This window comes from Ictalurus punctatus, chromosome 25 (assembly GCF_001660625.3).
Source record: "Ictalurus punctatus breed USDA103 chromosome 25, Coco_2.0, whole genome shotgun sequence".
NCBI classification, from domain to species: domain Eukaryota; kingdom Metazoa; phylum Chordata; class Actinopteri; order Siluriformes; family Ictaluridae; genus Ictalurus; species Ictalurus punctatus.
The window spans coordinates 10,289,772-10,307,855 of NC_030440.2; the positions used below are offsets into that span (position 1 = coordinate 10,289,772).

An 18,084-nucleotide genomic window follows, 5' to 3' on the forward strand; every position below is an offset into this window, starting at 1 on the left:
CTCCAAGTTTTAAAAGTAAATAAATAATACATTTACATTTCTTTAGTTGTATGTATTCTTATGTATTACTGTATACACACGAATTTTCAGTACACCCTGTCAGAAAAAAAAACAATAGAAACCCTCATAGAATTTGTAATGGTTTTAATGGGAATTGTATTGGTTTTAATGGAAACTGTAATGGACCCTGTGGGTCTCTACTGGTAATCTGTTGCCTTCTATTGGTGGCATGTTATGTCTAGTGAATACTTTTAAGGACTACTAATAGTAATGGTAATTGTTTGAATGGTTAGCTGATGGTTTATGGTATTTGTTGTGTAAACCATTAACCATTACCACACCAATTTCTGTGATGATTTCTATTGGTTTTTGTCCCCAGCAGAGCAATCATATTATTATTGCATTAAAATAACAAAAGCTTTTCAAACGTTTCCATAATTTCTTTCATTACTGTATTATATACACACACCATCGACTTTAATAGGAACACCTGTAGACCTGAACATTTATACGGTTATCTAATCATCCAATCATGTGGCAGCAACTCAATGCAAAAAATCCTGCTCATCAAGAGGTTCAGTTAATGTTCACATCAACCATTAGAATGGAGAAAAGGTGTGATCTCTGTGACTTTAACCGTGGCATGGTTGTTGGTACCAGATGGACTGGGTTTGAGTATTTCAGAAACTGCTGATCTGCTGGGATTTTCACACACAAAAGTCTCTAGAATTTATACAGAATGGTGCAAACAACAACAGCAACAACAAAAAACAACATCCTGTGAGCATAGTCTGCAGGCTGAAACACCTTGTTGATTAAAGAGATCAAATGAGAATGACCAGATTGGTTTGAGATGCCAGGAAGGATATACTAACTGATATAATCAGGATGTACAACATTTGTGAGCAGAAAAGCACCTTGAAACTTGAGGTAGATGAGCTACAACAGCAGAAGACCACATCAGGTTCCATTCCTGTCAGCCAAGAACAAGAATCTGAGGCTAACATGGGCAGAAATACACCCAAACCTGGTCTTTTCCAGTCTTTAACTGTCCAGATGCTTTTCTGCTCACCACGATTTTAGAGAGAGCTTATTTGAGTTACTAGACTTCCTGGCAGCTTAAACCAATCTGGTCATTCTCATTTTCCTCTGACCTCTTTTATCAACAAGACGTTTTCTCCTTTTTTTTTCTTTTGCACCATTCTGTATAAACTCTAGAGACTGTTGTGTGTGAAATTCCCAGGAGATCAGCATTTACTGAAATGCTCATACCAGCCCTTCTAGCACCAACAACCATGCCACGGTTAAAGTCACAGAGATCATACTTGTTCCCCATCTATCTACTGATCTATCATCTAGCATTTAATGTTCCTATTAAAGTGGACAGTGAATGTATGTAGTAAACATTAATAGTTGAAATAAATGCATGGTACTACATACTATTTATGCAAGTTTATGTAAAAATTTCCATTACCTCATATTAATCCCAACAGAAATGAGTACTTTAAACAGATACTTTATATGTGACTGTGTAAAAGTCTAGGCTTGCGTTAATAAGTTATACCATTTTTCATTTAGTTATTCATTTGACAGATGATTTTATCCAAAAACTAAGTAAAATTGAGCTGAAAAGATGAGGGTTAGAAGTTTTGTTCAAGGACGAAACAGAGACAGCTTCCATGATTCAAACTCATAACCTACCGGTTACTAGTCCAAAGCCCTAGCTTGCAAAGCCACTACTGCCCCTCACCACTTTTTCCCCAGTAGGTCAGCTGGACGCCATCTTTCAGCTGAAGCACTTCTGTAAGTGGATAAGGGCGTCTGGATAAGGCCGTCTGCTAATTGCTGTAAATGTAGTATTGTACTCAGTTATGTGCCATGTGTTTACTAACCAGATGAGTAAAATTATAAAAGCTTTTTATATATAATTTTTTTAATTATATAGTTTTTATCACCATGTTAAAATGATCATGACAGTCTTGATGTGCAGTGTGACAGTGCCATTTATAAAAAAAAAAAAAAAAAAAAAAAAAAAAAAAAAAAAAAAAGAATTCAACATTGCAATGAAAAGCCCTGCATCTTCTTCCCAACTGACCCATCCCCCTAATTTCCTTTTAAAGGAAAAGGGGAGGTGCTGAGCAGATGCTCTCTCTGGTGCAGAGCTCATTTCTGGGCCAGAAAAATGTAAACAAAAGCCTGAAATTACCCAGGTGCACTGCATTGCAACATTTGATAAGTTTTTATAAGATAGCTCTGATTTCATGATTACTATAGGTCTTAGGATAAACTAAACATTACAAACTGCACTTATAAGAATGGGGGAAAAAAATCAGGCACAAAACAAGATGTAACGAATCAATGTTGTTGACAATGTTCTGACATAATTCTGACAACCAAGAATAGTGTGCTTTTGCTTTTAAAGCAAGCGGACTTAAATATTTAAAAGAATTATAGCTATATTAAACTGGGTACTTGTGTGCCTCATTTCTGACGCACGTCCGGACAGACAGTTCAAGCTACTCGCAGGTCTTTCAGCATTACAGTAATGTCTATTTGTGGGTTAAAGGGAGCATTCTGACTGTGGCTCCGCAGCGTCCCCTGTAGGTTTTCGGCAGCCTGCTGCAGCTCCTTTGGGATGGTGTTTAGCTTGTCTTGTTCACCTCCACCCCGGGAACACAGCAGCACCTCGTTCACTTCACCCTCAATAGGGCGAGAAAGCACACTCGGGAACACGGCCTGCAAACGCTCCAACACCGACTGCCTCAGAGCTGAGTCACGACACACCAAGTTTAACATAAACACTCCTGAGAAGGGGTAGACAGAGCGAGCTGTATTATCACTGTTGTGCATGTACAACAACACAACACACATCATTCATGTCAACTATGTTAGCTCTTTAATAATTTTTAAAAAGCCATAAATGAAAAAGAAAGGCGTCCGAGGTGAAGTTATCCTACCTCGAGGAGTTAACAACTTGCAGACTTTCTCTAATAGGGATGTTTCTACAAAGGCAGGAGGAGGGCAGCTCATTCCCAGGGAGCGGTCCTTGCTGTCAACATCGAACATGATGACATCATAGGAATGTCCTCCTATAAATAGGCATGGAATGAGGAGTGGAAATGAGGAGTGGGAATGTGTAGGGTTGGGTGGGGTTGCCTGGCAGTCCATACGGGGCATTTCATAAGAATACACATGAGTGAAAACATATCTACTTTATATCAACTTTTTCCTATAAATATCTATTATTTTAGAACAAAAGTACTATAGACCCATTAAAGCTGATTCACATTATAAAGAGACTGTAATCAATAACATTTGTACCTGACCGTACCGTTCAGTGCTGTGAATATATTAGCTTGAAATGTCAACATAATACAGTTGTGAATGGTAGATATTTAAGCACTTAGGTTACTGTTTCCAGATACATTCAAAAATATGTAACCAAAACTACTATAGCAATAATTTGCATAAGACATATTACTGTAACACTGTTAAAAAAAAAAAAATCTTACCCTTGCTCTCCAGCATGCTGATGTGTTCTAGACCGTCTCCCAGTATTACCTTCAGTCTGTCGTCAGTCTGGAACCCGAACCAGGTCTTTGCTACCTCTAGTACGGCCGGGTCTAGTTCCACAACCTCCACCCACGCACCAGGCACAAAGTCCCGTATGAACTGGGGCAGCCCTCCACCACCCAGCCCCACTACGAACACTGATACCTGACCATCTGACCAACAGAACAGACAGAAAATATCAAGCAATCTGAAACATACTTCGCAGCAAAAAATATTTGTATAACTATTGTTAATGATGAAAATTCACAATATGATCACACTGGACAGATGATTTACACATACACACACCCCACCCATCTCCCTCTCTCGCTCCACATCCTACAAGTTAGCAGTGATCCTAAACCCTTCTGCTCTCTGGACCTTGCCTGATCCATCTTAATGCCCTACTTCTGTTTGCAGTTTTTGTCACCTGAACATCTCTTGCTGCTGCTGCTAAGGATGGCCCCACATGTTCAGCCTAAAGATACATGAGATTACTGTGGATTGTACCCCGTAGAAACCATAAAGTTAGCTGTGGATGTTCTTCCTTGGACAACTTTAGTAAATGTAATTTCTAAGAACAATTTGCGCTCAAGTCTCCATCTGTGAACAGTTAATAATTTCTGGTCGATACGACAGACTTTAAGTTAGAGTTATAAGGAATTCAGAAAGGACTGTGATGCTCATATTCTTCAGACGCTCATATGTTCTTTTTAACACAATTGCACCTTTTGACTACATATTATATATGTACATGTAATGTATATGTAGTATAGAGAATTTCCTCTCAAGGTTTCATATTCATGTCGTTTCAAGGAGTTTTTCCGCACCACTGTCGCCTCTGGCTTACTCGTTATTTATAAGTTTAACATTTATATCCAGAATATATATATATATATATATATATATATATATATATATATATATATATATATATATATATATAAATATAAATGTCCATCGTTAAAAGTGCATACACAAGAAGATCCCCATTATCACAGTAATACTTACAGTGCCCTCCACTAATATTGGCACCCTTGGTAAATATGAGCAAAGAAAAATTGCTTTTATTGTTTAAACTCCCCTGTACCACAGAATAGTTTGGCAAAGCATACCTTTATTACCGAGGGCCTCCTTTCCTAGCATGGCAAAGCCTGCGATCATCACCTCGTGATGAGTACAACAGAGAAATCCTCGATCTACGGTATGATTTTTGTGAGCTGAAGCTGGAGTTTCCACAGAAGGGCGTTTAGATTTTTTCTTGCTCTTCTTTTTCTGAGCAGAACCAACTGGAAAAGCAGTAGAATGACACAAAAATGAAGACAATTAACATTATAGGCTAAATACACATCTGGTTATACAGATGTCTTGGCATAATACAAGTTTATTTGGTCTTACACTGGGAATATAAATCACTCACTTGTAGCCGCGGATCGCAGGCGGCTTTCAGACTGCACCAGCTGAGTGTTGTTCATGAAGATCAGTCTACGGTAGACATGACCATCCTCTCCACGGACATCTTCAACAGAGTACTCGCCGGTTAGGCCACTGACGCCTCGGCCCACCACCTCCCTCCAGCCCAGGTCACCTCCTACAGACAAGAATGGGACCTAAACCAGAGACAAGAGTGAGGAAGATGAATAAAGTACAGAACTAATATTTATAATAATTATTATAAATATGTTTCAATTCTCCTCTTTACCTGCTGATTGGCTGGCATGCCAGGAGGAGCCAGTTCCATCACCATGGGAGAGAGCTCGGACTGGACTGCTTGCATGTCTTTATAGTCCTGGTCTCGATGCATTGCAACAATGATCAGTCGGCGGAAGTTTGCGCTTGCGGCTAGCTGAGTGCGACCCTCGGCAGAACCGTACAACCAATCGGATTCTCGACCCTGAGGAACTTTACGAATCAAACACAATCATTAGCGTCGCAGTTAAGACGAGCACACATATTCATACGAGGAATGTCTCTTACCAATAAAGATAGCAAAGTGGTTGGTACGGGGAACTTTGGCAGAAGGCGGACCGTCCTGCACCGTCAGTGTGTATCGGGGACAGCCCGTGGCTGCATGGCACAGTGTGAGGGAGGGCGTGCTAGCAGTGTCTGTGGCACCCCTGAGCTTCTGGATCATGAGTGCATACGCCTGCCGTTCCTTTACTGCAGCTAATAGCTCAGGAACCGACACCAGCCTACACGGGGCGCCGTCCTCCCCCTGGCACATCTCCAGCACTTTGAATGGAGGTGGCTGGCGGAACTTGGTGCAGATGAGAACGAATACAGGAAGAGCGAATGAGGACGAATCCAAGTCCGGGTTCTGCTGGCTCAGGCAGTGGATACGTATGGCAAAGCCAGCTTCAGCAAAATGCTCTACTGCCAGCTTTATCACGTGCTCCTGGGCGAGAGTCACACAGACATAGCGGCCGCCCACAGCCAGAACTCGGCCCACCTCAGCCAGCATTTTACTCGCCACGACGCCCTCCTCCTCCGAGGCCATGGCATCTAGAGTTCCCTTGTCCAGAGCAGCCTGGAAGCTTCCGTTTTCATAACCCGTCTCAGTGGCATCTACCTGAAGGAAGGTGAGGTCGGGACGACGCTGAACGTTTCTCTGGTTCATATGAGCAACAACTGTCTCACTAATGTCGATGTTGGTTAACTGGCGGTAGCCTACATCGTAAAGCTGCTCACTTAGCTCCGAGTTCCCACAGCCAACCACTAAAACCTGATACAGAGAAAGGTATTCATTAGAATTCATACTCCTTTTTGCAATATCTTCTTACTGAACACCCTTTCAACACAGCAGCGGGTACAATCTGACTTTATTGTATACAGTTTTGGAAGAGTAATGATTTATAATCCCACTGGCTGTGTTGAACGGTCCCTTTTTGAGTCTGGTTTCGCTCAAGTTTTCTTCCTCTTATTGTCTCAGAGAGTTTTCATCAACATCTCATCTTTCGCTTATTTAGGGATCAAAATCTACATCAGGATTTCTGTAAAAATGCTTTGAGGGAAAAAAAACTGTAAACTGTTGTTCTCCTTAGGCTGAAGCACTTCACTAGTTCCATTAGTACAACTAACAATGTTCTAAAACTAGTGGACCATGGCATGATCTACGCAAATAATAATATATATTTTATATATATTATATATTTTAATCATCACACCCATGTGTGCTTGTTGAACATCTCATTCCAGATGAATCACTCTTTATAGTTATAATAAAGTCCACTCTTCTGGGAAGGCTTTCCACTAGATTTTGGGGCGTGGCTGTGGGGATTTGTGATCATTCAGCTACAAGAGCATTAGTGAGGACAAGAACTGGTGTTGGGTAAGGAGGTCTGGGGTGCAGTCGGTGTTCCAGTTCATCCCAAAGGTGTTCAGTGGAGTTGAGGTCAGGGTTCGATGAAGGACATTTGAGTTCTTCCAGTCCAACCTTAACACACCATGTCTTCATGGAGCTCGCTTTGTGCACAGGGGTATTGTCATGCTGGAACAGGTTTGGGCGTCTTAGTTCCAGTTAAGGGAAATGGTAACGCTACAGCATACAAAGACATCCTATACAATTGTGTGCTTCTAACTTTGTGGCAACCGTTTAGAGAAGAACTACATATGGGTGTGATGATCACGTGTCTACAGGTGTTTGTTTTGTTTAGATCAGTTCCCATATACTTAAATACATTCAAACCTACAGTACAGTTTCAGTGTTGTTAATTAGAAGTTTATTGAGTGTAAAGTCTGTCATTACCTTCTCACGGGGTTTGATGTATTTGTGCAGGACGCCACACAGTGAGTTGTAGTCCCCATACCACTCAAAAGCTTTTTCTCCCCGTTTGCGGAAAAATCGTTCCCAATAATCTGCAGAGCTGAACTCTTCCGCTGTTCTGGGCAACAGACTCATGTCCTCTTTTAAATCGTGGCTGGGTCAAAAAATCACGTTCTCGATTTTTATTTATTTGTTTAAATGTTGATCACCAGCAGCCTTTAACATGCAGTACATAAGCTACTCGAAACTATAGCACACAGATACCGTAGCATAACGTTATAAACGCTGCGGATTTAATACAATTATTCTCTTGAGCTCCGAACTATAATGTTGCTTATATATATGGTTTTATTATTATTTTCTTCGCAGTCTAATTCATAAACACGAGTTGAAGTCGTTTCCCACATGTTTTGGAATTTTAACCCGGACACATTTCCTTGACGGACGCGCGACAACACTTGCAAGTGATTGGACGTTCTGTGAAGGCGGGACATACAAAGCGTTCAATGATTGGTGAAAAGTTTGGATTGCGTGATTCTATTGGTTAATCATGTGTCACTGAGCCAAACGGCGGCACGACGGTGAAGCGGTTTGTTAAACATGGCAGTACCGGCTGGAAGATCAGTGGTGTTTGTGACTGGAAACGCGAAAAAATTAGAAGAGGTGAGAGTATAAATTAAAATGTGCTTTCAAAGAAATCTGTATGTCAGCAATAAGTCAATAAAAGCACGTTATACGTGTGTGTATGTAAAATAAATGCATTGTGTTCGGATTTGTTGTTATGTTTTTGCAGTTGTTGCCTGCTCTGTCAGTCTAAAATGTGACACCCCCCCCCCCCCCCCCCTGCGTTCAGGTAGTTCAAATCCTCGGTGACAAATTCCCCTACAAACTTATTTCTAAGAAGATTGATTGTAAGTATGCAATCATGTGTACATCTGTCACTATACACTATATAGCCAAGGGTTTGTGGACACCTGATCAACACACCCAGACATGCTTGATGAACGTCTGCCCCCTCTTTCAGTTATAATAACCTCCACTCTTCTGGGAAGGCTTTCCACTAGATTTCTGGGCGTGGCTGTGAGGATTTGTGATCATTCAGCTACAAGAGCATTAGTGAGGACAGGCACTGATGTTAAGAAGTGAGGAGGTCTGGGGTGCAGTCTGTGTTCAGTGAGGTTGAGGTCAAGGTCAGGATTCTGTGCAGGACACTCAAGTTCTTCCACACCAAGCTTGGTAAAGCACATCTCCATGGAGCTCGCTTTGTGCACAGGAGCATTGTCATTCTGGAAATTGTAATGTTACAACATACAAAGACATTCTATACAACTGTGTGCATCCACCAGTTTGACGTAGAACCATATACGAGTGATGGTCAGGTGTCCACAAACTTTTGCCCACACTGTGTATGCTCTGAGTGTATGACTTGATTTGTAGTGCCTGAATACCAAGGAGAACCTGATGAGATCTCGGTACAGAAGTGCAAAGAGGCAGCAAAACAGGTTTGGGAACGACGCTATTTTGTTCTATACTCCACTTTGGAATATGTGTAAAGGTCTTTGGAATACTTTTATGCTTCTCTTGTAAAGGTAGACGGGCCAGTGATCGTGGAGGACACCTGCCTATGTTTCAAGGCACTAGGAGGTCTACCAGGGCCATACATGTAAGCACATACATGCATTTCACTTGGAAGTCAGCTTTAGAAGTCAGCGGACTTCTTGCTATTAGACCAGCTTTTGAATAATGAACACTTTTTTTTTTTTAAATTGGTGTTTCCTTTAGAAAATGGTTTCTGGATAAACTGAAGCCAGAGGGTAAGACCTTGTTATCTGTATACTAATTCATTCTTTTAAGACTGTGCATTGATTTGGTTTCTCTGTTGTCAGGACTGTACAAGCTTTTAGCAGGTTTTGAAGATAAATCAGCCTGGGCTTTATGCACATTTGCATTTTGTCCTGGCAAAGAAGAGCCTGTTCAGCTCTTCAGAGGAATCACTGAAGTTAGTACATGTCCTACATACATAAAAGAACATAACTTTATGATACTCTTCCTGTACGCCATGTAAAATCTTTCAACTATCACACACAAACAATACTTAGTACTATGTCGAGTACTAACTCTAAATTTTGGGGTGTTTTCCCCCTCAAACCAGTTATATGAATAAAGCATATCAACAAAGTGTACATACTGTATATTCTTAGACAAATGGTTCTAAATTTTTAACATTATTTCACTCTGAGCTTTTTTTCTGAGAGGGAAAACCTTACTCTTTAGTATTCCGGAGAAAACCGAAGAACTCTTTCCCATCGAGATAACCCCCTTCTCTTTTTTTTGTAAGAATGTGTGCATATTTTTTGCTAATTAATCAAACATGTTCGTTCTCCTGTTAGGGCAGGATTGTAGAGCCCCGGGGCCCCAGAGACTTTGGATGGGATCCGTGTTTCCAGCCTGATGGCTATGATAAAACGTGAGTGAATCACAGATTAATTTCTTCATGTCACCAAAAGATGGTGGTGTAACACAACTCTTCCATAATTCGGTTTCCTACATGATTACAATTTGAAAAAAAATAATCTTAATAATACCATGCAGTTCCTGTTTGTTTAACAAAATGATGAGTGATCAAGATGTAATAAAGCCTCATTTCAACTTCATCAACATGAATACTATATGAAACATTCACTCTATGAAGATCTATGCATACCAATTTAAAAGTGCAGTATAGATTGTTGGGGGTTTTTTTTTTTAGCACAACCTGAGCACCTACACTCATGGGGGCGGGGAAAAATGAGTCAAGCCCAAAATGGCAAAATATGAAGCTTTTAATGGTCTTAACAGCAAATCGGGAACAGAGTAGAAAATTTAGCAAGAAAGAAACAAATCGATAAAAGTAACTTATAATGGTAATAACTTTTCCTTTAAAGCCTTATGGGGTTTTTTTTTATTTTTATTGTAATTTTGTACACCCACACGTTCGTTTGAATTTTACATCAAACATTATCATAATTTTTTCTTTGCTTGCAAGAAGACTATGTAAGTGAAGTTCCCTGTTTCTAGCTTTTCCCCCCAAAACAGTTCACTTTAGTAAAAGTAAACGAGTAAATGGTGGCACAGGACGTCTCAGGAGTGCATTTGTTTAATTCTTGATAATTTCCTGACCAATGATTTGTTATTAAGACCATTAAAAGCTTAATATTTTGACAGTTGATCTGAAGCTGTAGATGCTGCTTGTCATTATGGATTGTGATGAATTTTACTGATCAGTCCTGACATGATTGAGCTGTTGTGCTGGAGTTTTTCTTAAATCCTCTTCTCTTGCTTTGCTGTGCAGTTATGCAGAGCTCCCTAAAGATGTGAAGAACAGAATCTCTCACCGGTACCGCGCCCTGGCAGCCATGTCGGAACACTTCTCCAAACTGAACGACGGCCCAGAGACCAAACGCACCAAACCTGGCGACTAATCGCAAGCAGGTTCAACCAATCAGAAATCAGCTTGTCCCGTCAATATCAAGCATTTGGCCAACATGAAGTGCTGCAATTATCAACATGAGACTCGTAAAGCGGTTTTAAGATAAAGTTCGTACCATAACGTTTAAATAAATAAAACGTGGTGTACCGTACTACCTACTCCTGGTATTTGTATTTTTCTGGTGTGCTTCTTCTCAATATGAAAGTCTGCAATTTCATTCCCAAAGCCATTAAATATATGGATATCATGGGAATTTCATACATGCCAACCTTTAGAGCTCGGAAACAGGTTTTCCAATCCCAAGCTGGGGTCTGGAGCTGTTATTTTGGAAAGAAAAGAAAAAAACAGTTTCAGACTTTTATTCCTACATCCTGGTGACTTGTATGTGAAACTGAATTATTCGGCATTATCAAATTCTTTTCTTGTTACGAATAAAAAAAATGAGTTGTCCAAATATCTGATTTACAGCAACAACCCTCACAAAAAAATTTCCATTAATGTTCAGTGTCATATTAATGGGAAATCAAAGAAAGGAAAAGCAGAGACAACAAAAGGTGTGTTCAAAGTTCCAGAATGCAATGCAGCTATATGATAGCATGAAAGCTTTGAAGCTTTAGAACCTCATATGATTGTCCCAAGTATACAGATGAAAGGGTAAGAGAGTTAAAAGGACTAAAGCACTGCTGCATCAATCTGTTTAGATAGAAATGAAGCGAGAGCAAAATTCCACCTGGTCCCACTATCAACAGATAGTCAAATGGCATTGTGGGTAACCATTAACTAAAGTGAAAAGAGATCAACAGGCTGATGAAAGAAGTTTCAACTAAGTCAACTCATAATTTCATTACATAAAGATTGCACACCCAAAGCAGTGACGCTAAGCAACCATTCACACAGATTTAATAATAATAATTTATCATAATTGTTTCAAGTGCCTTTCACGACACCCAAGTTCACATCATAACAGCCATAAAAGTGATTATGCATCTGTATGCACTAATGTAATGTTTTAACAATATTGAAGTTTATATTACTCGGTCCACACAGGAATTCACAGAGTTTTTTCTGTGACTGTTACGGCCAAAAATGCTTGATTTTGCTGTGGCTTTTTAAAAAACTGCGATGCAATCTGCAGCGTTTTTTGTGCTTTTTTTGTGGAAAACTACTTGAATTGGAGAAATTGCAATTGCATGAAATTGTTTTGCACACTCTTTCACAATGATGTTTGTTGGTAAATGAGACATTTTAGCTGTAGTCATGTTCGATGCATGTGAATCGAAGAGGGATTTAGCTGAATGCGTGTTGTGATGGTGTCACGAGACATTGAGCCAGAGCCATATCTCCCTGCACTTCTCATCTGGTTTCCCACTGAAGATAGCGCTGACCAGGTTGAGCCAGGTCAGTTCCTGGATGGGAAACCTCCTGGGCTAAACTAAGGTTGCTGCTGGAAGTGGTATTAGTGAGGCCAGCATGGGGTGCTCACCGTGTGGTCTGTGTGGGGCCTAATGCCCCAGTATAGTGATGGGGACACTATACTGTAAAAACAGCACTGTGGTCATTAAAAATCCCAGGACACTTATCATAAAAGAGTAGTGGTATAACCCTGGTGTCCCGGTGAAATGACGTTATTGGCCCTTCTCCCTCATGGCCCCCTAATAATCTCCATCTCTGAAATGGCTACATCACTCTCCTCTTCTCTTCACCAATAGTTGGTATGTGGTGGGTGTTCTCATGCACTATGGCTGCCATCACATCATCCAGGTGAATGCTACACACTAGTGGTGATTGCCAAGATCCCCCCCATACACAATGTAAAGCGCTATATAAATCTAAAGAATTATAATGTCCAAGTCTGCGGCAAGATCCTCAGAATATTTGAGGAGTTTGCTTAATTTTACATTAATTTCTGTGATCGCAAAATCACGAAATCCTGGAGGGACTGTATACTGGGCTTCTGAATGTGTATTTTCGAACAATTATAAAATAATATATGATGAGTAATGAATTATATGATTTTGCAAGAAACGTCTAAAATTACTAAGAAACAGAATCACCTTTATGCATTGATTGAAGATAAGGGTCAAAATATGATGCTGTATGTCCGCAGCTCTGTCTCTGAAGAAGGCTGAAGAAGAGATAGCTACTAACTATAATTGAGAACGTGTTAACGTATTATAACAGTGTATTCAGATATTAGCTTACGTGATGTTGACTTTGCTTGATGTTACAGTACAATGTAATGCATTTTCCTGTAGGGAACAATAACACATACCACTACAGCTAGTTAACTACTAATAACCCAGCTCATATTTGTCACTGGTACACACTAGTGAGATTTCAGTATTGGAATCTCGATTTACATTATTCCCAGTGATTTATTTCTCAGTGGCCAAACCTGTCAGAATTTACATATCAATCAACATTTTGCTCATCGCTAACATTAGCTCCGTTAGCTCACTGGCAGACGTAGCACACAGTCTTTAGCAAAATGATGCACTAATAATCTGAATTTCAGTTGTATTGGGTTCAAGATGTAGAAACTGTTTTGCAATTCAAACAAAGCTAGCTGAAACTTTTTTCTGTGAAAGTCGGCTGGGAGCATGACAAGAACGATCAGTATCAAGCCTCAAAAGACAGAAGCGGAAGTTATTATGACTCACTTCTATGCCAAGTAAAAAAAAATTATAATGCATCATATTCATAATAATAATAATTATGATCAAATAAATGGTACCAGAGGATAAACAAATATATCAATTGATGGAAGATTTAATAATTGATTATTAAGTGATTCGTTGTATTTGCCTTCATTTATATAACTTTTCTCAATGGTGTTCTTAGTCCCTGCCCTGGTGAACTACTGTAGCATGTGCATGTGTTTTTGATAGAGATGTCAAAGCACTTATATAAGTTGCTCTGGATGAGGGTAAATCTGCTAAATGATGTAAACTTTATAGAAATAATCATTGTTAAACTCAAAAGTATGTTCCAGTTATAAAGGTGAATGATTTGAAGTCGATTGAGGTTTACATTAGTTATTACATTAGTTATTCTTATGCATAAATTTGAACGTTTTTTCAAATTTACAGGATTTTCATGAATACCAATTTTCCTGTGTAAATGCTCATAGGAACAATTTATGAATAAATCCATTCGTATCCAGCTTGATAAATGAGGCCAAGTATTATTTGTAGGGTAAAGAATGTGAAAATAACTTCCACAGGTTTGTATTCTTGGCATGAAATCTATGGGACTGGTGCACTTACAACAATAATAATCATTAGAGAAGGCACAGGGGCAAATGCCCAGATAATGCATTCCTGGCATTTAAGAGCTCCTGTTGACTGCCCTTATCAGAGCCACATCAAAACGCAAGTTGCGCCTCTGTCCCATTTCCTGCTGGGTTTATGAGAGTGAGCTTATAAAGACTGTTCTTTCCCTCAAGATTCCTCAATTAAGTACAACAACATTCTTCTGAAGGGAACGAACAATATGCTGCATGTCTGCAGGTTGGCTGTCCAAAATACTGTTTCGAGACAGCCTTAAAACATATGCGTAATGTATGCACAGCGTGATTTAGCACTCACCAAGGTGCTATTTACTGGATACCTGCCAGTTTTTAACCCACTGTAAGGAGCACAATGCAGTTACATAGTCTGCTATGCTTATAATATTTAATCTACCAGTATAATCAGGTTTTTTTTTGTTTAATTATCATCAATTTCATTGCATCTTTTTTCATTGAATGTATTTTATCATTTACATAAAATAAAGCATGACAATCTTCACCAGCACTGGCACAGATAATAAGCTAATTAATTAAATACCGAGCAATTAAAGCACCTTAACTGATGTTGCAAGTGAAATAATGACACTTAATTCTGCCAATACAGACCCAGCTTTTTTTTTTATTATTATTATTATTATTATTTTTAAAAGACACCTGACCTTCTCTTACAGTGTATTAGGAGACATTTCAAGCCTTGCTGGTTCAGTCTGTTAATTGTTATGTTGACTAGAAAACAGGCTCCTGAAACAGTTATGGTACTTTGATGCTCCACTAGAATAAATGCCCTCTCTCTGGTCACCAAACCATTTCCTGTGCCCATGATTTATTATTCCTTACAGTGGCAATTTGCTTTGAAGGCATTCCTGTTTGGTTAGGCAATGTGGGAAGTGGTGCATCCTCTTAAACAGCTGGTCTACATCTGTCTGGCAGGTTTCACCGTCTGTTACTTATCTCCATAACGTGACTGCTCCTAGTAAAATTTCCTGTCCTTTTTATGATGCAAATTGTACGCCAATAGAAATAAAAAAAAAAGTGATGAACAGTTCAGGCAATTTGTTGTTTGGCTCTTTATTGAAAGCTTTCACACAGCCTTTGAGGTCCTAGAAATTACAGTGGTACTTGAAAGTTTGTGTCTCTTTAGAAGTTTCTATATTTCTGCATATACCTAAAACAATCAGATTTTCACAAGTCCTGAAAGTAGATAAAGAGAACACAAACAAATGAGACAAAAATATTGTACTTTATTTATTGAGGAAAATGATCCAATATTACATATCTGTGAGTGACAAAATCATGTGAACCTTTGCATTCAGTATCTGGTGTGACCTCCTTGAGCAGCAATAACTGCAGCTAAACATTTCCAGTAACTGTTTATCTGTCCTGCACATCAAATTTTAGCCCATTCCTCAGTACAGAACAGCTTCAACTCTAGGATTTTGTTGGGTTTCCTCACATGATCTGCTTGCTTCAGGTCCTTCCACAATATTTCTTTTGGATTAAGGTCAGGACTTTGACTTGGACATTCACAAACATTAACTTTATTCTTCTTTAAACATTCTTTGGTAGAATGACTTGTGTGTTTAGGGTCGTTGTCTTGCTGCATGACCCACTTTCTCTTGAAATTCAGTCTTGGACAGATATCCTGACATTTTCCTTTAGAATTCACTGATATCATTCAGAATTCATTGTTCCATCAATGATGGCAAGTCATCCAGGCCAAGATGCAGCAAAACAGTCCCAAACCATGATACAACCACCACCATGTTTCACAGATTGGATAAGGTTCTTATGCTTGATTGCAGTGTTTTCCTTTCTCCAAATATAACACTTCTCATTTAAACCAAAAATTTCTATTTTGGTCTCGTCTATCCACAAAACATTTTCCCAGTAGCCTTCTGGCTTGTTCATGTGATCTTTAGAAAACTGCAGAAAGGCAGCAATGTTCTTTTTGGAGAGCAGTGGCTTTCTCCTTGCAACCCTTGCCATGCACACCATTGTTGTTCAGTGTTCTCCTGATGGTGGACTCATGAACATTGCTCAGTAGTTACCCTGGGTTCCACTGTGACCTCGTGGACTATTACACGTCTTGCTCTTGGAGAGACCTTTGTTGATCGACGACTCCTGGTAAGGGTAATAACGGTCTTGAGTTTCCTCCATTACACAATCTGTTTGAATGTGGATTGGTGGAGTCCAAACTCTTTACCTTTTCCAGCCTGATGAGCATCAACAACTCTTTTTCTGAGGTCCTCAGAAATCTCCTTTGTTCGTGCCATTATACACTTCCACAAACATGTGTTGTGAAAATTAGACTTTGATAGATCCCTGATCTTTAAATAAAACAGGACGCTCCTGTAATGACAGCACATTTAGTTCATTACTTTCCAATCATGGCTTGGATGAACCTAGGTCACAAGCGATGAACTGTTTACTGAAAAAGAACAGCTTCACTATATTTCTCTGTTCTGAACAGAAACAACGTTAATTTTCCCTGTCGTTCATTCACTTGTCTATACACAAACACAACAAATTTTCAATTGCATTGTCAACAACTGAAAGCTGTACCACACATGAAACCTGTATGACAATGAATAAACAATATGAAATAATCAGGGAAGAAATGTATCGCTTGGAACAAAGGGAAAAAAAAGTGCTCGAGAAGTTTTGTTAGTCCAGCTTGATTTCATAGCTGACTAATTTTTTCCATAGTGATCATGAACCATTTTATACTGGGCATTCCACTGAAAACAGAATGTCCTCCCTGACTGATTAAATTACATTAAATATCAGGTTCAGTAGACAGGTGATTCAACAGCTGAATCTTAACTGGAACAACAGAGAAGAGGAGATTCAATCTGACCGCCGATATTCATTAATATTTTATTAATGAAAAGCATCTGTGCCAAAAATACTAATCTAGAGATCTGAATTCTCACAGTTAAAAAATGTGTGGATTCATCTGTAAAGTACTGCTGTGTGGCAGTTATTACTTGGCCAATACCTTTTATAGTATAGTTGACCTACTGTATTTTCAAAATATTTATTTAAAGTCCTTATTTTTTCAAAGCTAATTGCAGATTTTTGTTTTATAATAAGTATATTAATCCTTAGTGGTTTAGCATTCACTTAGGTTTGTTATCCTCATACACTAAGATCTTCTAGACAGGATAAAAATATAAATGTATCTATTTTTATGCTTCCACCACTAGGCAGAGGCATCCCCATCCCACGAGTTCTACTTGTTGATATTTCATATTTATATGGAATATTTTATTATTTTAAAGGGGTGGGGGGCACATGGTGGCTTTGTGGTTAGCACGTTTGCCTTGCATGTCCAGGGTTGAGAGTTTAATTCCATACAAAATGTTTCTTTTCCTGTGTTGAGAAATTTCTTACAGAACAGACAAAGGGGGAAGACCCACTGTTGAGCAACACTCAACACTGAATGTTCAGCCACATTATGTACATGAATTGTACTGCGTCTTTATCGTAGGTTGTGTCTGATGAATTAATATAAATGAATGTGAAATGAGTGTGTATTTAAATGCCAGACCTGACTCTCACAATGTTTCCTCAATTATCTGTATGTGACTGTATATATGGTGTATAGCATGGCTCCTACGGTTCCCATCATGCTGTTTTTGGAGAATCTTGTTCATGTTTTTGAAAGTAAATGATAATCAGAGACAGAGTCTGTGCAGTGTATCTGCCTAATGTCTGATCTGCTCTTATTTATTATGGATGAATGAGTACAGTTAGCAAATTTAATAATATTTTATAAAGTGTGAATAATGACCGGAAAAAAACATGAGTGAGTTATATATAGCTATATATCTGATATTACCTCATATTAACAGTGGCAAATCATGTTAGTTTATCTTAAGTAATGCTAACCAAAGCAAGGTTAATGAACAAGGGATTAGCTACCTAATATAATATACCTATATAATGTACGATGTATACATACTAAATTGACCTTGATTTTTATAATACTACAGCTAAGTAGTGTTAGTA

At 39.0% G+C, this 18,084-nt stretch overlaps 2 protein-coding genes across 2 annotated transcripts; one reads left to right on the top strand and one right to left on the bottom strand.

The window, feature by feature from the left end:
• Positions 1 to 2,348: 2,348 nt before the first annotated feature.
• Positions 2,349 to 7,731, bottom strand: mettl13 (methyltransferase 13, eEF1A lysine and N-terminal methyltransferase). The gene is made up of 8 exons (XM_017455841.3): positions 7,298 to 7,731; positions 5,530 to 6,274; positions 5,255 to 5,454; positions 4,973 to 5,162; positions 4,668 to 4,841; positions 3,513 to 3,725; positions 2,958 to 3,089; positions 2,349 to 2,804 (listed from the first exon to the last, which is right to left on the bottom strand). Exons 1-8 carry the CDS (start codon positions 7,448 to 7,450, stop codon positions 2,512 to 2,514), a joined length of 2,100 nt encoding a protein of 699 aa, XP_017311330.2. The 5' UTR covers positions 7,451 to 7,731; the 3' UTR covers positions 2,349 to 2,511.
• A 183-nt stretch (positions 7,732 to 7,914) lies between these two features.
• Positions 7,915 to 10,935, top strand: itpa (inosine triphosphatase (nucleoside triphosphate pyrophosphatase)). The gene is given in 8 exon segments (NM_001200905.1): positions 7,915 to 7,978; positions 8,169 to 8,226; positions 8,753 to 8,817; positions 8,905 to 8,978; positions 9,098 to 9,129; positions 9,202 to 9,314; positions 9,706 to 9,782; positions 10,647 to 10,935. Coding segments are annotated over 8 exon segments (612 nt in total). The 5' UTR covers position 7,915; the 3' UTR covers positions 10,777 to 10,935.
• The last annotated feature ends 7,149 nt before the right edge of the window (positions 10,936 to 18,084 follow it).